Source organism: Gymnogyps californianus, chromosome 1, assembly GCF_018139145.2.
Source record: "Gymnogyps californianus isolate 813 chromosome 1, ASM1813914v2, whole genome shotgun sequence".
In the NCBI taxonomy this organism is placed as follows: Eukaryota; Metazoa; Chordata; class Aves; order Accipitriformes; family Cathartidae; genus Gymnogyps; species Gymnogyps californianus.
In genome coordinates this window covers 214881431-214903026 of record NC_059471.1, presented here as the reverse complement: position 1 = coordinate 214903026, position 21596 = coordinate 214881431, and the positions used below count along the sequence as shown (strand labels likewise).

General features: G+C 51.8%; 1 protein-coding gene across 5 annotated transcripts; it reads left to right on the top strand.

Moving 5' to 3' along the window:
• Nucleotides 1-1582: 1582 nt before the first annotated feature.
• On the top strand, nucleotides 1583-21310 carry PFKFB3 (6-phosphofructo-2-kinase/fructose-2,6-biphosphatase 3). Of its 5 annotated transcripts, XM_050891042.1 has the most exons (16): nucleotides 1583-1731; nucleotides 7079-7204; nucleotides 7531-7627; nucleotides 8156-8222; nucleotides 8377-8451; nucleotides 8760-8816; nucleotides 10647-10771; nucleotides 11540-11747; nucleotides 12607-12753; nucleotides 13121-13225; nucleotides 14245-14374; nucleotides 14585-14647; nucleotides 14809-14873; nucleotides 16487-16657; nucleotides 17784-17806; nucleotides 19791-19845. In XM_050891042.1, the coding sequence occupies exons 1-16, from the start codon at nucleotides 1653-1655 to the stop codon at nucleotides 19843-19845; spliced, it is 1593 nt and encodes a 530-aa protein (XP_050746999.1). In that variant the 5' UTR covers nucleotides 1583-1652. The 5 variants fall into 5 exon arrangements, with proteins under 5 accessions (XP_050746999.1, XP_050747008.1, XP_050746970.1 ...); XM_050891051.1 differs by lacking the exons at nucleotides 17784-17806; nucleotides 19791-19845 and adding an exon at nucleotides 20862-21310; XM_050891013.1 differs by lacking the exons at nucleotides 17784-17806; nucleotides 19791-19845 and adding an exon at nucleotides 20862-21310 and having other exon boundaries at nucleotides 1595-1728.
• Nucleotides 21311-21596: the final 286 nt, after the last annotated feature.

The window sequence follows — 21596 nt, the reverse complement described above, 5'->3', positions numbered from 1 at the left end:
CTTCACACCCCCCCGGGAGCCGCTTTTTGCGGGGAGGCACGGAGGGGCGCGGGGGGGGGTACGAGCCTCCTCCTCCTCCTTCTCCTCCTCCTCCTCCTCCTCCTCCGCCGCCAGCTCCGGGGCATCCGCCCGGGCGTTTTGCGCCTCCGCGGAGCGGGGCGGAGCGGCCGCGGTGGCCGCGGGCGGAGGCGGAGCCGGAGCCGGAGCCGCCGCCGCCGCAGCAGCCAGGGCATCCCCGCCGGGGAGGCGGCCCGGGCCCGGCCCGGCCCCGCCATGTGCGACGTGAGGGACGTGCCGCAGCGCAGACCCCGGCCCTCCGCCGGCTGCCGGGCCCCCGCCCCCGGCCCGGGGAGCGCCCCCGGCCCGGCGCCCGCCCTGCAGCGCGGGGGGGGGGGGGGGGGGGGGGGTAGGTGTGTGTGTGAGGGGGGGGCGAGGGGCGCGCTTGCAAATCCCCCCCATGCCAGCGCAGTGTAGTTAAGCTTTAGTTTAGCTTTATTTTGGTTTTTTTTTTAAATTTTGGTTTTTTGTTTTTTTAATTCTTTATTTTACTTTTTATTTTTATTCTTTAATTCATTTTTTGTTTTATTTTTAATCATTTTTTTCTTTCATTTTTTGTTTTATTTTTAATCATTTTTTTCTTTCATTTTTCTAATTTTAATTCTTTTTACCGTTTCTACCATTTTTATTATTTGACTCAATCATTCTGATTTTTTGTCTTTTATTTCCAATACATTTTATTTAACTTCACTCTTCTTAGCGTGGGGACCGCCTGCATCCATCCCCCCCCCCCCACGCCCGCAGCGCTGAAGGCACACTAAGGGCTGGTCCCCATCCCCGTTCCCCCCCGGTGTCCCCCCCCCTCCCCGCAGGAGAACAAAGGCTCCCCGGTCTCCCCGGCGCCTCCTTTGTCCCCGCTGCAGTGCGGGGGGCCGGCGGCAGGCGGCAGCGCGGGCCGAGCCCCGCCGAACCGCACCCCCCCCCGCGCTTCTCTCCGCCCTCCCTCCTCCTCCTCCTCCTCCTCCTCCTCCGCCCCCCCCCCCCCCCCGGAGGGCGGGAGCCGCCGGGCGCCGGCCGGCCTGCCGGGCTAGAAATAGGCGGCCGCCGCCGCTGCCGGCTCATCGTGAGCGGAGCGAAGGGGAGAGCAGCGGCAGCAGCAGCGGCAGGAGCAGCCAGGAGCCGGGCAGGGCCAGCCCTTCCCCGGCTGCCTCGCGTTGAGATTTTCCTCCCTTTTTTTTAAAAAAAATAAAAGGGAATTTTTTTTTTTTATTTTTTTTTCCTTTCTGCATCCAGATTTACAGCAAAATTAGCGGCAGGACTCGCCCTCGCTCCCTCCAAGCACGCAGCGGCGGTATTTGCGCCGTTCCTGCCGGCTTTGTGCCCTGAAGCCCCGTCCCTCCTCTTCCTCCTCCTCCTCCTCCTCCCCCTCCTCCGCCGTAAAGCCTTAACGAGACTCCGAGAAGCATCCGAAAGCGCCGCAGCCGCTTGTTCAAACCACCCCCAAAGCGACGACTGCAACAAAAAGCCTTTTTTTTTTTTACTATATATTTTTTTTTCCCTTCTCCTTCCTCTCTTTTTTTTTTCGCTTCTCCCCCTTCCCCCCAAGCAAACGCATCAAGGTGGACGCGGAGCGCAAAAAGACCTTTGTTTTAAAAATGCCCATGGAGCTGACGCAAAGCCGCATCCAGAAGATTTGGCTTCCCAATGACAACCGCCCGGCGCTGCCCCGCCGCTGTGAGTACGGGCACGGCAGCATCCCCGCGGGGTGGGATGGCGTGGGGTGGGAAGCAGCACCCCCCCCCTCCTCCTGCGTACCCCGGGGGGGCTCTTTGCAACGCCCTCTTCCCTCCCCACCTTTCCCATAATATCCATGCAGCATCCATCCCCCCCCCCCCCCGCATTCCTCATCCAGCATCATCCCGGTGTCCGCATCCCACTCGCTGCCATCCCGTGACTCACTTCCAGCCCTGGGAGCTGGAGGAAGGTGCAGCCATCACATGGCAGCTCCCCGGCCCCGTGGAGCGGAAGATGCGGAAAGGCGCTGAGACACGCGTGTCCCAGTTTTCACCACCCCCCCACCCCCCCCTTCCTCCCACCTCCAGCCCTGGGATTAAAAGGAAAGGGAAGGGAGCAGGTTGCTAACTTCGGCACCCGGGTACCAGCTCAGCTGGGATTTCCAGAGTGTCTGGCACCTTGCTCTGAGATTTATTAGTGATTTATTAATTTTTTTTTTGGGGGGGGGGGGCAGGATTAGGGCAATGGATTTGGAAAAAGCCACCAGCCGTTTGCACTTTACCACTTTACCCTGTGCTGTGCTTGGGATGAGATAGGAGGCAGGTGGAGGGGAGGGCGAAAATGAACGCTGAAACTTCTGCAGTGGTTTCCCTTCTCTTCAAAGCTCAGAAAGCATCTCGAGTGTTTAAAGCCAACCTCCCTGCTTAAAAAAAAAAATAAAAAAAAAAAATAATGAAAGCAAACGCTTGGGTCACCCCGGTGTTACTATAAAACAAATCATGAATCATAATACAACACTAAAGCTCAAGAGACAGCTCTTTTAACTTGCCCAACAGCTAAACTGACAACCTGCCAGTTGTGCAACTCCGCGTAACTCTAAATAAGCGTCGCAGGAATCCGCAGATCCGGGGCTGCGGAGAGGCAGGACGGAGGAGGTGGCACTTTGCAACCTGGCAAAGGATGGAAGTGGCTTGGGCAGTTGGGTGAATCAGTCTTTCCGATGCTTTTCTTGAGCAGGCATTTTTAAAGTCGCTTCAGACATTTGTTTCCCTTGGCCGGAAAGTTCCCTCTTTTAAAAAATAATAATAATAATAAAATATCCTATGAATTTGCCACGTGTTGTTGCCCCGTGGCTATGGGTCGGGCATGCAGCAAGGGATGTCTGAACCCTATAGCAGATGTTTGCGCATGCAGCCTGTGCTTGGCAAGGGCAGCTCTGCAGCAGAAGCTGCTGGGGAAATGGCTTTCAGCAACAGGCTGAACATCTGGGTTGCCATGGGGCTTTGCTTTTAGCGGGGTGAAATGTCTCCTGGCTTAATGCTTTGCAGATGTATCTGGTCGGTTTGATTTTTCTCAAGGACTGACACCTTTGAAAGAAATCCCTCATGCCCGCAGAGCCTCCCTGTGCTTTTTTGCCACTTTATTCAACTGGTTTCTCAGAGGAGAGAATTCCCTCCTTGGCAGAGCGGAAACCTGACGTACTTTAATATATTAAGGCACCGAGGGGCTCATTAATACCGTAATGTGGCTTCTAATTATTTTCTCTCGGGGTGAGAACAAGCCATGCTGGGCACCGTTGACTGCGCTCTATGGGAAGAGTGTTGTTGGGCTTTTTTTAGTTTTGGTTTGTTTTTTTTTTTTTAAACCCAAGGTGGCTATTTTAAACTCGAGGTGCTGTTAATTCCTCGGCAGCAACAAAGAGCAGAGCCACAAAGCCGGGTGGGAATAGAGGTATAACGGAGACGTGAGGCTGATGTGGTCCCCCGGGGATGGGGGGGGAAGGAGGGAGTGGGAGCATCCCTGGGAGCATCCTCGGAAAGCTCCCGCCTGGCTGCCTCTGCGTGTGAAATAATTAGTCCGATTGTCCGCTTCCTCGTCAACTGGGAGGCTCGAATGGATGCGAAGTGATGCCTTCATCTGGCCTTTTGACGGCGATCCATTAAATTGCTGTCAAGCTGCACGTCTCTCACGTAGGGGCTGGGAAAGTCAAGTCGTCGCAGGCGGCTGGATGGGCAGAGCCAGGCGAGGGGAGGGGGCTCGGGCAGGGGATGCTCGAGGAGGAAAGGGGCTGCCACTGCCTTTCTCTCTCCCATCGCTCCGGCTCGGTGGACGAGGGTACGTGAAAATAACGCCGGCGATGTGCATGCAAAATCCACAGCTCGCATGTCGGCGAGGAGATAGCGGTTCCACGCGCGCGATGTGCAGCACAGAAACGCGTTCTGGGTGCATCCGCGAAGGCGTCAGGGAATTGCAATGGGAAGAAGGTGGAAAAGGGGAATGTAGGACTAATGTAGAACATGTGGCGTGGGCTTGCGGGAGCGGGAGGTGTGGGGGAATGCTTCTTATGAGGAGACAGTAAAAATGCCTGAAACGGGGAGGTGGCTATTTTATCTAACCTTTTATAGAAGCAAATTTCCTTCCCTTTTTTTTTTTTTTTCTTCCTTCCACCTACTCCGGTGAAGCATGAGAGCGCACCGACACCAGCTTTCTAGCAGATAGAAGGCACAAGTGACGAGCTACTTCTCAATATCCTGATTGAGCCTTTCGAAAGTCATCCCTGACCTTGACTTACTTGGATAGGTGTCGATAACGAGTAATGAATATGCATTGAAATCCCTGATAGCTTTCCAGCAGTGGTGAAAAGAAATGATGAATTAGGTCTTTGTGAAGCACTGGGAGCAAAACACTGGTTTCTGTTACATCCCTGATGCAAAGTTTCCCAGAGGCTTTTGTGATTTAGCTGGGTTTGGGCTCAGGTTCCTGATAAAAAGGTGCATGCTCAGTGCCTCGGTGTTTTGGGAAGTGCTTCCCAGCTCCGTAAAGAGATGCTTTTTCATGGTTCAGGGAAAACCTGGATCTTTCCTTTGGCAGCAAACTGAATTGGGGGGCAGATTCCTCCAATAGAGGTGTTCAACTCCTGCAGCACCTTTTGGAGGTGGCGTGTGTGCCAGCTCTGGGACTGCCTCAGCTGTCTGGAGCCAAAGGGACATGAACAGTACCCGGCATTGTCCCCGTCCTCTCGGAGTGCTATTACTTTAATGGCCCCAAATCCTCTTGGCTCCGCTCTTTGAGATCCTTTGTCTGCTGGCAGGTAGGGAAAGGAGGAGTTTTTTTATTCAGGTATTATTCCTTCCCCTCTCCCTTTATCTAATAAGTGGTTGGTTTTTGTGCAAAAAAAGACTTGCACCCATAGGTTGGTTGAGGATGTGAGACTGTTAGTGAGGAAAAAAATATTTTTTCTGGATACCGTTGCACAGCTCCCTTGGTACCCCAGCATTGCAAAATCAGCTGCTGAAATCAGTGGGAGCTGGCCTGGGCTTTTGAAACGCAGCACCGGGGATGCAGGTCACACAAAGGGAGCGAGTGTGAGGGCAGCTCCAGCCTGAGGAATGTGGAATATTTGGGGGGAAAAAAAAAAAAGAAAATCTCTTTTAGATAGTTTTCTCATCTCTTGCCTGCTGAGTCTGCTTTGGCGAGACAGCCAAGCAGATGATGGGTGGCTCTTCTCTGCCCTTCTGGGTACCAGCGCCGTAACTCTTCCTTGTGGCCTTAATTTGGTTTCTTTAGCTGTTGGATTTTTTTTTTTTTTTCCTTTCCCTTAGAAGGGGAGGGAAATCCCACGTGCTTTGCACGCTCTCTGGATACCTCTCAGTTTGTTTGCCCTTCCCAGATCTCCCCTGAGAAAAATCTACCCCAGCCCACCACCCTATCTCCATCCCCGGGGAGCCCCTTGCATCCCCAAATCTCGCCTGGTCCCACCTGCGGGCAGCTGGGACGGGCAGGCAGAGCTCTCCGCCCAGACCGTAATTAAGCTGCATTTTTATGGCTCTGCCACCAGCCACTCACTCCCTGCATTCCTTTCCCATGAGGTCTCCGGGCTCACCGGGTAGATTGAAGGGTGAGTGAGAAATCCCCCGGAGGGTCTCGCCTATCCTGCCTTCGCCAAGGGCTCTTGGCGTGTCATGCCGGGTGGCATGAAAGGCGGCTGGCTAATCCAAATTCCATTAGGCATCGTTAAGATCTTCCTTTCCCGTATTTAAAGCACTTGGCTTTGTGCCTTGGCCCTTTCATGTGCGCAGCACCATGTGAGAATCGATTCTGCAGGGCAAACCCTGGAGAGGAGCAGGGGTGAGATACGCGAGAGGGATGCTGCCACGGGAGAGGGATGCTGCCACGTTATGGTCCATGAGGTCCAGATAGTCCAGACGCGTTCTGTGGCGCTGGGACTGGGCTGTAGAGGACTAAAAAAATTCCCAAACTGCATTCCCAGTCCTGCAACCTCAGCAATTTCCTCCAAACTGAACCAGGAATTTACTTTCTAAAGGATTTATGGAGGGAGAAGCGATTCACCTGGGCAGCCCGGCAGCTGATTTGTCTGCATTTCGGCCATGCCATTCGGGTGAATGGGAGAGGAGTTTCTCTTCACTTGCCAAGTCATCACTAAATGATGCCTCTGGATTTATTTCCAGCCGTTTGACATGGACTCTCTTTACAACAACAACAAAACCCCCAGCTTAAAACAGGTTTATGAGGAATAAGTCACTCTTACATATCTGCTTTTAAATGCCAGTGGTTCTGCAGTCCTGGAGCCCTACTTGTCTTCAGAAAAAACAGTTAGTTGGCTGCATTTGCATGTGTATCAGCTAAAAAGCTGGCAAAAGTTTTTGGAAGGTGCTCTCTGTGGGTGAAGATCTCGGTGCAGACCTGGTATTTCAGCACAGCAGCCATGTCTGAAGCGCGCTGCTGCGGGGACTGGACCAAAGTCCTTGGCCGTTCTCTAGCTTTTCACAGAATTGGCCAAACTGCAGGAATGGGAGGCTGTGTTTGCCTTGACCTTTTTTTTTTTTTTTTTTGCAAATGGGGAAACTGAGGCACAGAGGTCCTGCAGGGAGCCTGGGGCAGCTGCTTGTTCCTTGCCCACTTCGCAGCCATCAGGATGTTCTCCTTGCCGCGGCTGTCAGGCTGTGACTCCTGTCCCTCGGTTTGGGTGGCACCAGGGTGAATTTGGGTCAGCATGGCTTAGCTCGGGCAGTTGTGTCTCACCGGTGGGCAGCCATGGAGCCATCCACCATGCCCCCTGCTCTGACATACGCTCGTTCAGCAGATCCCATTGCAAAAATGAGTCAGTGGATTTGCCTGCTCGAGGTTTTGGTTGTCCAGGCTCATGAGAGGGATGCGCAGGAGATACTGCAGAGATGATGGTGCACGGGGAGCAGAGGCTTTGGGTTTCCTCTAGCTGCTGAAGGACTTGGGGAAGGCTAGGTCAAGAGCAAGTGCCTTGTAGGGTTGATACAAGATGAGCTGGAGGATTAACGGCTGCTCATGTTCTTTCTCCTCCTCCTCGTAGCCTGTGGGCCGCAGCTTGCCAATTCCCCCACTGTGATAGTGATGGTTGGCCTCCCAGCCCGCGGGAAGACCTACATCTCCAAGAAGCTGACTCGCTACCTCAACTGGATTGGTGTCCCAACAAAAGGTGAGGCTTTCACTGGCTACCTGGGGAAAGCATGAGGTCTGATCCTTGGGAGTTGTTCTAGGAGCTCAGTGCCTTGCAGGGGTGGGAGGTAGTGGGGGATCTTTCCAAGATACCATAGGCCAAATATCCATGTCTTCCCATCGCTTCTGCTGCAGCCCAGGTTCTCCTTCACTTAGAAGACCAAAGGATGTCCCTGAGCCTTTTGCTCTAAGGATGTCTCTTCTTGGCCCATTGCTAGAAAGCTTTATCTGCAGAAACTGCCCAGCTGAGTTGAGCTGTGCAGATGCCCGCTTCTAGTTTTGATGGTCTTTGCCTTTCCCACACAGTTTTCAACGTGGGGGAGTATCGCCGCGAGGCGGTGAAGCATTACAGCTCCTATGACTTCTTCCGCCCCGACAACGAGGAGGCCATGAAAGTCAGGAGGTAAGCGTGGGCACGGTGTCCATGCTCGCACTTGGGTCCCAAACGGGTGGCGAAGCCCATGGCTGGCAGCACGGTTACCCAGCTTGTTTGGGGGGTGATGAACAGAAAAGCTGGGCCCTAGCTTGAATTTTCCCTGCCTGCCCAAGGAAGGCCTGAGTTGGGCACCAAGAGCTGAAAACTGAAGCTGTACAGGCTTGGTAGCTTCAGGGTCACCAACGCATCCTGCATCAGTGGTAGCTTAAATTCACCTTCAGGCTCAGCAGTGTAGGGTATGAGGTCTGCCATGAGGTTTGGCCTTCGCTTCTTCATCTACCATTGCCTCTGCTGTGAAGACCAGCACGCTGCTCAGCACGCAGGGCTCCTGTATTTTTGGCAGACTGAGGGTGTCGTTCCTAAACGTCCCTGGGAGGGGAGGGAGGTGGCGAGGAGGAGCAGCAAAGCCTGCCTGCCTTTGCGGAGCTCTGTGCACTGGCTGCCGCAAGCATCTCCGAGGACATCAGGACCACAGATCTCTCGTCTCTTTTGCAGGCAATGTGCCCTGGCTGCCTTGAGGGATGTCAAGCTGTACCTGACGGAGGAGGCTGGCCAAATTGCGGTAAGCTCAGAGATGTGCTCCACGGGGTTTGGCAGCAGTCCTGGTCCCAAAGGCGCTGTGCCCTGTGCAGTTCACTCTTCAGTTCCTTCTCCGAGGAAGGGCTCAGTGGGAAACCAGGCGCTCTCGGTGCTTATCGAAATCTTTGCTTTTAAAGGTTTTTGATGCCACCAATACCACGCGGGAGAGGAGAGGGATGATCCTAAACTTTGCCAAAGAAAATGGGTTCAAGGTTGGTACCATTGTGCTGCTGCCTGTATTGTGTAGTCCACGTTAGCGTACTGTTGGTGTATCTTCTTTCACTAACGTGTTGTCCTCACGATGCTCCTGTGTAAGGGAGATTTCGCTGCTGAGTTTGATTAAAAATGTGAAACTCTTCCCTCATTCCCAGTACCGAGCCTTGGAGAAGGAAAGGACGGGAGTGGGGTGGAGGGAGAACTCTCCTGGTCAAGCAGGGAGGAGGTTGGGTTGAGCAAGGAGCTGGTTGAATGTCATAAACCTTATTGCTGGCCTTCAGGTGAACTTTCCTTTGCTTCGCAGGTGTTCTTCATTGAATCTGTCTGCAATGATCGCATGGTAGTTGCCACCAACATTATGGTAAGCATGGGAACATCTTGCTTCTGTTTTCCCTCACGGAGGATTTTCCACTTGCACCTGTCTGGTTTCTTATCAGAAAGTCTTGCCAAAGTTGGTTGAGGATTAGGAGGTTTTTATCTTTTTATGATGTATTTGTCCTGGGATGAGAAAGAAGCTTTTGTCTCCCAGGACCCAGGGCCACCTGGAAGTAATGAAAATAAAAGTTGTTGTAGCCTTTCTCCAGCTCCCTTCTATGCTCTCTGCACATCTGTTGATCTGTAACTTGATATTAAGGACAGAAAGCATTCAGGATGCTTTGATGACCCCTCAAAGTCTCACTTTTTGGAAGTGATGGGTGCGGTCAGGGGTTTAAATCCCATCAGAGAGCAGTCAGACTTGGTGTCTTCAGCCGCATGCAGCTTCCCAAAATCTATTGGGGTCTGCTCTGAGAAGAATAACAGCTCAGCTTAGAGGTCTTTTGCCCCTAGCTGAAGTCTTGGCTGGGAGAGCAGCATAAAACATTGCTTCCTGGCTCCTTGGGGAGCTGCTGGATCTTTGATTTCCCACCAACAGAAGAGCTCCTTTGCCCGTCAGGCTTGGCCAGGGCAGGTAGATGTTAGTTGGTCTACCTAGGCATGATTAACTTGAACGAAAGTGTCCTTTCCTCCACTGAGCTCTGCTCCAGCCTTATCTCCAGTTGTACATCTGAACTTTGCAAGCCATTTTATGGTGTCTGGGAATGCGTCACAGGATACCCAAAGTCTGTGAGAAGGGTTTTGTTGGGTTTTGTTCTGCCCCCGGGATGGGTTCCATGAAGGGTGCTGGGGTGGGAGCTAGAGCGTGGCTTTTGCTCCTGCTGGGAGCTGGTATCCCATGGCCAGCGATCGGCTTTTTGGGAGGTTGCATCCAGCCTTTTCCGTGATGCTAATAAAATGCTCAGTTTGCTTTATCTTTTTTTTTTTTTCTTCCCTTTTCTTTTTTTCTTTGCAACACCCTGAAGTTGGATTTTTTTTGGAGGGTTTAATCCCTTTCTTTGGAAACTAGTGCTTGAAGGGGGAGAAAATGAACTACTAGCTGAGCGTAGGTTTTTGCTCCACGGGGTGCTGCAGATGAACAGTGCTCTTAATGCTGGGATCGGTGCGGAAAATATGCTGTGGGCCTGGGGCACTGCCACGCGTGTCGCTCGGTTGTGTTATCCTGTTGGTTTCAGGATTGCTTCTGAAGTGACTGATGTGTAATGCTGCTGCTTAAAGCCAAATCTTCAGGAAAAATAGCCTGTTAGAGTAGTTCAGGCAGAACTTAGTCCGTGAGAGTTCTGGATATTCACATTGCCCGTTTCTAGCATCTTTCAGCCCAGTAGCTTGTAGCAAATAATGCACAGAAAGGAGGTGAATGTTGTTATCCTTCTGCTTCAGGTGGTGGACAGCCAGGTTGACCTCTAACTCCTGGGAGCTTTATTCACTCAAAAGGCCTGGGATAAGCATCTTGTCTAAGCGCATGCACTTTCCATTCTCAGCTTGAATTGTTTAAACCTGATGCTTTTCTGTAGCCATAAGAAAGCTCAGTTTTCCCACTGTTTTGGGTGGTGAGGTGCTACCCCAACTCTTGGGAGAACGGGAGTGGACTGATATGCATCTATACCAGTCACGCAATGGTTTATACCAGATTTTCTCACCTTGTGCTTAGTTTTGGGTCTAGTTTGCTTCTTTTCTGTCCTATGGTAAGTGATAACTACAAAGTGGCTCAGCTGATAGCTGGATCTTGGCAGGACTTTGAAATTTGAGATTAGCATGGTCTGGCTTGGAAAGCTTCCTAACCTCTCCTTGCGGTGTGTTTTTTCCCCTGCCGCAGGAAGTAAAATTGTCCAGCCCTGATTACCGGGACTGTAATTCGACCGATGCCATGGAGGACTTCATGAAGAGGATCAACTGTTACCAAGCCAGCTACCAGCCGCTCGACCCTGATGAGTATGACCGGTAAGAGACTTTGCTGCCTTCTGAACTGGCTTGAATGCCTTTCTTCTCCCAGGAGAGGAGTAATGAAGTACGGAGCTGTATTTCACTTTGTCTTCACGTATGTGACTGTGCTAGAATAATGTATGGCCAAGTCTCATCGTGAATTTGGCTTCTTCCTTGAAAATGCTGGTTTTCCCCAGCCCTGTGCCAGGGAGCCGGGCCCTGAAACCTTCCCAGGCTCTTCTGGGCTCAGATAAGCTGGTGCTGCAGGTCTAAATACAAAGGTTTTGGAAAAGCAGTTCAATTTGAGTGTTTCTGAGATGCTTTTGTCAGTTAAAGGAAGGGACGGCTTGAACAGGCTCAAACCACAAGGTTGAGCAAGCCCTGTGGTTTCCACCTAGTTGTATGCCCTGGGAAGACCTTTGCTGTCCTGCATGACCATGCAGGCACCTCCCAGCCTTTCCACTGCTCACAAATACGTCCGTGTGCCCTGCACGGATAATCCCGGTCCTGCTGAGCCCTCTCCTGGGGAGGAACGTGCTCCCTGCTAGTCTTGTTTAATCCTCTTTACTGTTGCAAGGAGGAATGGTGATTACACTGGTGTTACTTAGCTCTCCATGAATCGCCATTACCTGTTGGCTTCCTGTTGAAAATAGCCTGTAGGAAATCCTTTTAGCTGGGTGATTATGTTGACTGAGATACCTCACAAGGCTGTTTTTCAAGGATGGTGTTTCTTTTTTTCTGCTTTCCCCACTGGCAACGCCCTCATCCTTGCTGTGCTTTTCCTAGGGAGCTTTCTCTCATCAAAGTCATCGATGTTGGCCGGCGGTTCCTGGTCAACAGGGTTCAGGATCACATCCAGAGCAGGATTGTTTACTACCTGATGAACATCCATGTCCAGCCCCGCACCATTTATCTCTGTCGGCACGGCGAGAGCGAGTTCAACCTCAAGGGGAAGATTGGAGGTGACTCGGGCCTCTCCAGCAGGGGCAAGAAGGTAAGGGGGAAGGGAATATTCCCCTATGGCTTCTAGGAGTGATTTGGCTGTAGCAGATGCCATGCGTTGGGTTAAGTGTATATTTGATGACAGCTGGGGTGCCTGGAGAATCCATCCATAGGGCTGGTTAACTTTGGCATTGGGCATGGCCTCAAAACAAGACTTCCCAGCCATCAATGTTGCATGTAGGCTTGCACGTAGTTAGGGGTTAACAGAGGTTGGGCTGCAGAAATCTCTAGGAGAGAAGGGTATGAGTATCTTCATCGAGTTGGTTCAGACCTTGCACAGGCAGGGCGGGATGTTGTAGAAGGACTGCTGCCACCCTTCAGTAGGGATAGCCAACTCCGAGGGTGCTTTCAGATTGCTCACTACTTGATCCTTCAAAGACATGGTCAAGCACACTGCTTCAGGGAGGGTTAATAGCTATTTTGGCTTGCCAGACCATTTTGAAGTCCAAATGGAGTCATTTGAGGTGTGACTGTTATCAAGGACTATAGGATACATCAATTTAGCTCTACGACAAATAAGCAGAGCTGCGGTTAAGGGTGGCCAGGGATCTTCCATGGCATTGTAGGAGACCCCAGGTTGTGGTGCTGTTTCTTGGAAGCTGATGTTGTTCCTTGATGACATTAGGTTGCCGCTTTCTCCTCTGCTGTTCTCTCTGTTCTGATACCCCTCATAGCTTTTGGGGATCAATGCATGTGAAGCTGCTCTTCACCTCAGAACAGAAGTCTAATATGTCTGCCTATGGAAGGCAAAAGAGGTCCTGGAGAAGGCAACATTTACTGGGAAGCAGGGAAGAAGGCGGCCTACTGGGAAGCTGTGGATCAGGAATCAACCTCTTTTCTATGTCCCACAGTTTGCACTGGCACTGAACAAGTTTGTTGAGGAGCAGAACCTGAAGGACCTCAAAGTCTGGACCAGCCAACTAAAGAGGACAATCCAGACGGCAGAGGCTCTCCAACTGCCCTACGAGCAGTGGAAGGCACTCAATGAAATAGATGCCGTAAGTATCTTTGTTTGCAGTAGGAACAGCTAGATCATGCTGGTTGCTGTTTGGCAGAGAGGGTGATCGCACCAGCCTTTTCACTTTTGCCTAAATCTCACCTTCTGTGAGATTTTCCTTCTGTGGAAAAGGGTACTTTTTCTGCTGCAGTACTCACAACTTGGCTTCTGATCTTAGCTCTACCTTGTGCAGATGCTTCAAGATGTTGGCTTGAGTGAGTAGATTAAAATGGTTTTTGCTTGGAAATGCTCTGTAGCTGACCACTCAGAGGGTTATAGACAATTGCTTTGGAGAAGGTTTTGCACGTTGGGTGTGCTGATGCTTTTTAAGCATGTCCAGTAAACTCATGGATGTCCTGTTCTGGCAGGGCGTGTGTGAAGAAATGACGTATGAAGAAATCAGGGAGCAGCATCCAGAGGAATTTGCTTTACGTGATCAGGATAAATATTACTACCGCTATCCTTCTGGGGAGGTAGGTCTGCAAGGAGACCTTCAGAGATGTGACTCTTACTTTAAACATTGCCGCCTTCTCTTCATACTGTCCTCTACACTTGGAGCAGAGGAGCAGTAAGTGCTCCAAGAAACTAGAATCAAGAAGGGTTAGGGGTCCCGTTTACCTTTTACATTTAGCTCTTGCGAAATCGTGGTACATGAAGATCTCATTAAGAAACGTATCGCTTAATAAACAGTCCCCCTGACTTGATAGCAAACTAGTAGAACGGGGGCTCTGGAGGTTTCTAGTCCAACCTCCTCCATTACATCCACTCAAAGTGTTGTGCTGCCCCGATTTCCTTTTCATTTCCAAAGAAGTAATTTCTACTTCTCGGGTTGATGTTGATATCTCTATTCCTGGCATGGCGAACGTGATCTGCTTTTGGGGTGTGACACACTGAGGTGGGAATTGGCATCGGTTCTGGGTGATACTTTAGGTTGTGAATTGGGCTTTTTATCCTCAAATTAAAAGTCACGTCCATAGACATTTGGGAAAAATAAATCTTTAGAGATCCTAATGACAGCGTGTCTAACAGGAGAATGTTTGGGGATGTCTGATACTGACTCTGGGTGCCTGGGGTTTCTTCTGGCTGCCCATCATGGTTCTTTATGAAGTCGTTCAAAACCCTGGAGATTTTCAGGATGCTCCAGACTTTTCAGAACTTGGAAATCCTGTAGAAAATCAAATTTCAAGATGATAGAGAGACACTATGCTCAAAGCCCCTGTGCAGTTGTTGCTTACCTTAATAGACTCTCCAGGACGGTAACTGAGATGTGAATGGCTTCTTTCTCCTCTGACCAGAAGAAGTAGCTATGTTCCAGACTAGCCTGAAGATGAGGATTTGTTGAACTTTGCTTAGCTTTAGCAGTAATTATGTTGGTTTAATTTAGTTAGAGGCATTAAATCAATAGATGGACAAAGACAACGACCATTGTTTCTTGTGAGGTCCTTGTTTCCTTGATTCTATGCCATATCTCCCTTCCCTTCTTCTCTCTCAGTCCTACCAAGATCTGGTGCAGCGCCTAGAGCCGGTCATCATGGAGCTGGAGAGACAAGAGAACGTCCTTGTGATCTGTCACCAGGCTGTCATGCGCTGTCTCCTGGCATACTTCCTGGACAAGAGTGCAGGTGAGCTCCCTGTCCCTGGGAAGAGGATTGATCCTGCTGGAGGAGGGATGATAGACAGAGCTCTAAGGAGATGAGCGATGTGTTCAGGTCCATGCAGGGTGTGGAGCATGCATCTCTTTGGTGTGGGATGGCCTTAGCTGTTGAGGAAGATGTCTGAGCCTGCTTTTGGAGAAGGGATGGGGTAACCCTCCTGCTTTGCTTTCTCTGCAGATGAAATGCCCTACCTGAAATGTGCCCTTCACACAGTGTTGAAGCTGACCCCGGTGGCCTATGGTAAGTGGGGCCTTTCTACTAAACATGCCAAGGGGTTTGACTTGTACCTCCTCCTGAATCCAAGCTGCCTGTGGGAGAAGAGCAGGGCTCTGGGGTGGAGCACTTTGTAGCATCCTGTGTTTGCTGATGGCCGCTCTCTCTCCTTGTGCTCCCTTCTGCAGGCTGCCGGGTGGAGTCCATCTCGCTGAACGTCGAAGCCGTCAACACCCACAGGGAACGGCCAGAGGTGAGTGTTGCTTTTCCTCAGAGCCGTCCCTTGGTGTCCCCCTCCTTTCCCCTACGGTCAGCCAGCAGCGAGGACGCCCGGGGTGGGCATGGGGAGATTGCTCAGCTGGATGCTCAGAAATGCTGCTGGAGGACTGGAGCATCAGATGGGTTCTTGCTCTGCAAAGATGTGGCCGGTCGAGGGTTTTCCAAAGGGAAAGGACTGTTGCATGTGCCTGCTTCCCACTGTGTTTGCCCAGACTAAAGCGGGCCCAGGGAAAGCTCCTCCCTGGTCTTTGACTTTCACCTGTGCAGTCATCTGCTCGCCCGAGCGAGGAATGGAGCCACGGATGGAGAAGGTGACTTCTCCCAGGTCTCCCAGCTGGCTGGCAGAGCCCGGGCTCAACGCCTTGCCCAACATCTCCTGCCTTTGTGGTTTTTTTTCCTGGCATGCCCGTGGCTCCGTGGGGCTACCAGAGTGCCGTTCTGTAGGGTGGGGAGTGGCGGCGCTGGGCTGGGGACGCTGCGGGGAGGAGACCCCTTGTGTGGAGGAAAAGTCCTGTAAGGTTAGGTCCATCTGCCACGTGCTCCACCGGGAGCTCACAGGCCAGAGCAGGGGGACGCCAGCTCGGTGTCAGGGCTGGGTGGCCACCCAAGGGGGACCCCAGGGACCCTGGCAGTGCCCATGTCCCAGCTGCTGGGACCTTTCCAACTTGCACTTAGCGGTGATGGAGCCCAACTGGATGTTGGATAGTCGGAGCCATCCCCTTTTGGCCCACATCTCCTTTCCTTTGCTTCCTGACCTCGGCAGGCGGCAGCATCTGAGCCTTCTCTCCCTCCCCACGGCCGCAGAGGGGGAAGCCGGTCCTTCCCCCCCCGCTGTGGGGGCCATCAATGCCCTCCTCCACCACCCTCACTGGGGATGGCAGGAGGGCCGCGCGCTGCGGGTAGGACGGAGCGAGACGCATGCGAAGCGCTTGGGTCCCTCTGCTCGGCTGCGCGGGCGCTGCCCCTCCATCCCACCACCTCGCTTGAGTTGGAGCTTGGCGTGGTGCCGACCCTCGCTGGCTGCTCTGCCTCCACTTCCCGAATCTTCCTCGTCAGCCCAGGCTGCCTCGTCTTCCCTCTTCTTGCTTTCACACCTCTCCCTGGGTTGGAGGGACCGGCTTCGAGGAGGAGACCGATGGGCGCCTCTCTCTGTTGTGCAAAGTCATGGCTTTTGATTACCACTAGTTTTTTTTTTTTTTTAGCAATCTATATTTACTTTTTTGTGAGCAGAAGCTCAGGTGAGGAGAAAGTCTGTCTCGTTTCTGAGTGCAGGACCTTTTTTTTTTTTTTTCTTTTTTTCTTTTTTTTTTTTCCTTCCCTCCCCTCCCCTCCCCTTCTTGGGAAATCATGCTGCGTTCTTGAACATTTTGCATCAGGGTTTTTTTTTCGGTGTCCAGAGCCTTTCAATGCATCTTTTGCATGTTGACAGTGATTGTGGGGAAAAGCAGAGGCCGCTTTAAGAAAAAAAACCAAAAGAATCTGCTTCTTTTTTTTTTTCTTTATAACTATCGCCTTCTTCCCTTTTTTTTTTATTTTATTTTATTTTTTTTATTTACTTTTTTTTTTCTTTGTCTCACTTTAATTTAGGAAGCAAAGAAGGGACCTAACCCGCTCATGAGACGTAATAGCGTTACCCCTCTAGCAAGCCCAGAGCCCACCAAAAAACCTCGCATCAACAGCTTTGAGGAGCATGTGGCTGTTTCTTCCGCCCTGCCAGGCTGTGTTCCTCAGGAAGTGCCCACGCAGCTGCCGGGACAAGTTAGTTGAACTCTTTTTTTTTGTTGTTGTTGTTATTCTTGTTGTTTTATTGTTTGTTGTCCTCCTGTCGCTCCTGAAGCTGGGGAACGGGTTGCACTTGTCGCAACCTGTGCTGCTGTCTCTGAGATGCATCTTTCTCCCACGGCTGCTGTCGCTCCCTGCCTTGGGTTGGTTTCGGGAGTACCTGGCGAAGGGTCACTGTTGATCCTCTCTTGGGTTTTGAGAGCGTCATAAACCCCCCCAAAGCTCTAGGCTGCATTAATTTAGTGCCTTCACCGTCTGGCATCGTGGTGTCAACCTCCTGAGGAGCCGCATCTCTAGAGCGGGCAGGACCAAAGGGCTCGTGCCTTCCCCCTGGATGCGCTCGGCTCCGGTGTAGACCTGGGCATTGCAATAAAGCAAATGTTCTTGTGCTTCCCTCGAGAAGGAGCTGCCAAGACTCATCTTTGGCTGGAGGGGTTTCATCCTTCCTCGAACAATAGGCAAAATGGACCAAAAATGAGTAGAAGCCTCTTGGCATGGTGAACCCGGTTGCCTTCTGCAGCCCTGGGTGAAACCCCGTGGGTAGCTGCCATGATGCTCATGTGTCCTCTCCTCTTTCACCCATCCATGAAGGGATGTAGAAAGAGAGCCCTTGCTTGCTGCACACTTCTCCAGGAACAAAACCCCCGTTCCTGTGCTCGTTAAGGAGCTGGGGTGGTACTGGAGAAGCAGCATATATATATAGGAGCCCCTTCACCATGCTGCACTTCCCACTAGCTGCCTGTTGGATCTCACTGTCTCGCCCAGCCCCTCTTCGCATTGTCTGTGTTGTCTGGTGTCCTCTCGTCCCTCCTCGGCCAGGTCCCGTGCAGGTTAGGAAGGGTGCTGTGCTCCTCCAACCACTCTGCTTGGTGGCCGCTTCGCATGAGCCTTCCCACCCCAGCAAGCACCGAGTGGGGCAACTCGGTCTGTCTCTCGGCTTTCGGGGCTCCGCTTGGCCTGATTGAGTCTTGCAACAAACCCTTCGCCGGCTTCGGGTTTGGAAGCTCTTGCTGTTCGGGTGCCCCTCACTGCCGTCCGGCGTCCTCTGCCCGGTCTCGCGCGGCGTTACTGACACCTCTCTCTCCGTTCTGTCTCTCTGCAGCCTTTACTAGGGAAGGCATGCCTGTAAGTACCTCCTTGCGTCTTATTCCCCCTTTCACCCCCTTTCCATGTCTCTTGCCATCCCACCGGTTGTCTTGTTGTTGCTGTGAAACCCGGCCAGGGCATGGACTTCTTGGAGTTAATATTTCTCTGTGGGGGGGGGATTTGCATACGTCTTAGGAAAGGTAAAGAGGAGACTATGGATGCTGCTTTGTCCAACCCCTAAGTATCCTAGCTTGATTAAATGTCCCAATTTTGTTGAGAAATGAAGGAAATTATCACTTGCCCTCTATTGACGATGGCTAAATTCCCTGCCTCCTCCTCGGACAGTCACGGGGTGGGGAGATGCTGTTGGATTTTCCTGGAGTTCTCTCCTCTGCGATAGCACATTGTACTGTAGGTGAGAGACCGAGGTGGTCTGTCCTTCCCGAGGGCTCGGAGTTATGAGTGATGGCACCAGAGACATGTCTGAGAAGGTTCTGACCTCAGCCCCCAAGAGGGTTTTATCGCCTGCATGGGAGCAGGATTGTGTTTTCTGGAGCTCGACTGATCCTGGGTCCTGGCATCTGCAGTTCTGCAAACCTGAATTTTGGGAACAGTCTGCCTAGATGTCTTGGGCAGAGTAGATGGAAGGATATTGTCCTCCTCTACCGCTATTAAGAAAGCAAGATGCTTTGAGCATTTAAGGCACTAATTATGAATAATCAAGGCGTTGACAGTTTGCCTTAGTGCTGTTAGATCCTTGTGTGATAGGAACAGGACAGCTTCTGGATAAATTTGAAGCCTTTGGACTTAATTCCTGGTACATCATTGAGTTGAGAGCAGCAGTCACTGAGCTGTGCTCAACCGTCTTCTGAAAGACCAGGGAGACTTTGGGGCTGAGCTGAGGCTGGGGGAGTGCCCAGGTATCTTTTTGCCCTCTATAGACCAGTTTGAATCAGCCCTGTGTGCATCCCTGTCCTGGTTCATTTTGTGGGCTGAAGATGGAGGGATTTGCTATAAAATGGCCAGGCCAGAACTCAGCCCTGCTTGCACGTAACAGCTGGTGAACCTCACGTTTCTTCCCCTTTTAGAATAAATGCTTTTGAGAAAAGGGAAGTTAGGAAGGTCAGACTTGGCTTTGCTGTTGGATGGGTTGGGGAAGATCATCACACTCATGCTGCTGGGCAAATGTAGAGGTTGAGTTGCTCAGCATGGCCTGCATGTCTGTGCTCTTTCCCTTGCTGCTCATGGGCACAAAAGCCCCTGATGGAAGTGCCTGGTCTTCTTGGGTTGCTTTGAAAGCATTTTTGTTTCTTTATCCATCCCTTCATCCACCTTTTTCCTGTCCATGTTGTAATAAAAAGCACTGCATGCCTCAGTGCTGGCTGGGACACTGAAAACACGCTCCGATGTTGAGTTTGGGAGATGGCTGCATCAGATTTTGCTAGACCAGGAGCTCTGCTGGAGCAGGCAGTGATGGTTACCCATACCAGGTGTAGGCTGGCAGCAGCAAGTTTAAAATCTCCAGCTGCTGGGAGCCTGCCTCCACCTACTAGTGGGGGTCTGAAAGCCTGCTTTTGAGGGAGCCATGAAGACAGCCCAACCCAAAGGCTTGGTGGCACTCACACTGCTGTTACCTCTCTTGGAGGCCGTTGTCTTGTACATGCGTGCGTTTGGTTCCTCACTGTGTCCCACCACAACCTGTATGGGGTCTGGGGAGGTGGAAGGTACCTCCTTCCCAATTTGCACCATGGGACTTGGTTGGCAGTGGGCGCTTCATTGCATCAACCCTCACTGTTGGGGTCTTGACCCCCATCCAGGAGAACCAGGGGACACCTGGAGAGGCTGGGGACATGGCTGTGTACCTCAGAGTCCTCCTGGCTGTGGGATCGAGTTGGTTTGGGGTCGTGGGACTACCTGGCGTGATGATTTCTTTTCCTTTTGCTTGGTTTGTGATCCTAAGTGCACTTTATAACAACGACCTGATCCCCTCCCTTCTTCTCCCCTTCACTTTTCATGCTTGAAGACGACCCGTTTGTCACTTTCTCAAAGTTTTCTCTTTACTAATATTTCCAAGGTAAATGGCTGTGGTGCATGCGGCTTTTCCTAACCCTCCTCCTGTCTCCTTAGATAAGAGAGAGAACAGCTCAGCCCGCTCTGCCTCGTAGCCTGGCTGGGATTCCTGGTGCTTGTAAGAGGCAGTTTAGGTAGTAAAAGCAAAAAAGAAAAAAACAAAAAGTTGAGAAACCTTCCTAGCTGTTTCCTAGTCCTTTTTTCCCCACCGTGTTTCATGTAGTTTTGTGAATTGGGAAATGTCCTTGCTGTGATCATCTCCCCTTGGGTTTCTCCTCTAGCGGGTGCTCTCCTCCAGCCACCGCCCTCGGGGCTGGTCCAGCTTGTGTTTAGCTGGTTGTCTCTGGTTTTGTGGTCCTCACCGCATGCTGGTGGGTGCCCGTTGTCGCCACCCTGCACCAGGGCTGTGTCCAAACCAGCTCTAGGGCCCGTGAAACCTCATGGGGCATCATCGGGGGAGCAGATGCTCCTGCCCTACTGCTGCTGGTGGCTGGTCCCCACGCTAGCTCCTTGGCGCGGCCGGCAAGAGCTGCATCTTCTTGGCAGTGCCAAGGATGGACAAACAGTGACCTCCTTGGTAGGCGGGGGGGGACAGTGCCCACCCTCAAGGGGAGCAAGAGAGAGATGTTTAATTGGGCTCCTTGAATGAACACCATGGTCCCCTGTCACCTTGTCTTGCATGGACCAAAGAGCAGCTTCAGAAGCGCAGAGCCGGTGGGGCGGGAGGGTTGCCTTGTTTTTAGCTCAGTTTTTAGGGAACTCTCTGCCGAATTCCCACCCTGTAGTTGAAGCCAGGTGATGCTTGAGGGGAGGGGTGTGGGTAGCAAGTCAGCGCATCCCCCCCACCTCTCTCCTGGGGTGGACAGTGTCCTCTCCTCTGTGGTGGATGCTTTTGTAGTGACCTGTGCTGTGGCTTTCTGTTACTCCCCCTGTCCCCTCGTTGATGTGCATGTAGAAGATGCTGCCAGGATGGGGTCTGACCCAAGCATGACACCCAACTCCAGTCCTTCCCCTCTCGTTGCAGAACATGAGCAACTCGCAGAAGCCATCGTGACTCCGTTGGCGCTGTCGTGAGGCCACCAGCGACGCCACCGGCGACGCCAGCTTCCCATCCCATCGCCATTTCCGAAGCTTGCTTATAAACCGGTCTCCTCCGTCTGCGGCGAGGTCGACCCTCGGCTGTTTCTACCCACGCCCGTTCATCTGCAAACCGCTCTGCTGAAGGGAGGAGAGAGGCAGGAGAGCGGAGGAGAGGAGCCGAGCTCCCCAGGGTCTCCACCAGATCTTTAGGCTGCAGCGTTTGGTCTCCTCTCCGGCGTCCTGTTAGATCATAGCAAGCTGTAAAGTGCTTCTAGCGCACAGGAGTTTAATTTTTCTCTGTAAGCAGTTTTGATCTCCTTTTGTATAGACAATTGGTACCCGTCCGTCTCTGGGTGGGGTGTATATATGTAGATGGTGCGGGATTAGCAGAGAAGTAGGGGTAAGGGGGGGGGGAGCGAAGGGGTTTTGCATTTTTTTTTATTATTATTATTATTAATTACTTTTCAAGAAAGTCCCTAATGCGCTGTGCTGCAGTCCTTTACCCACGCTACAGCCTGTCGCACACGCACAACCCGGCTCACCCAGGCCTGCGAGCACCGGGAAGGCAGTTGTGTGAAGTCCTTCACAGTAAGAACTGCTGGGTTTAACAAAAAAAACCCCAAAACTTTTTTTTTTTTTTTTTTTTTTAATTTTATTCATACACCTTAAAGGGGTTTGC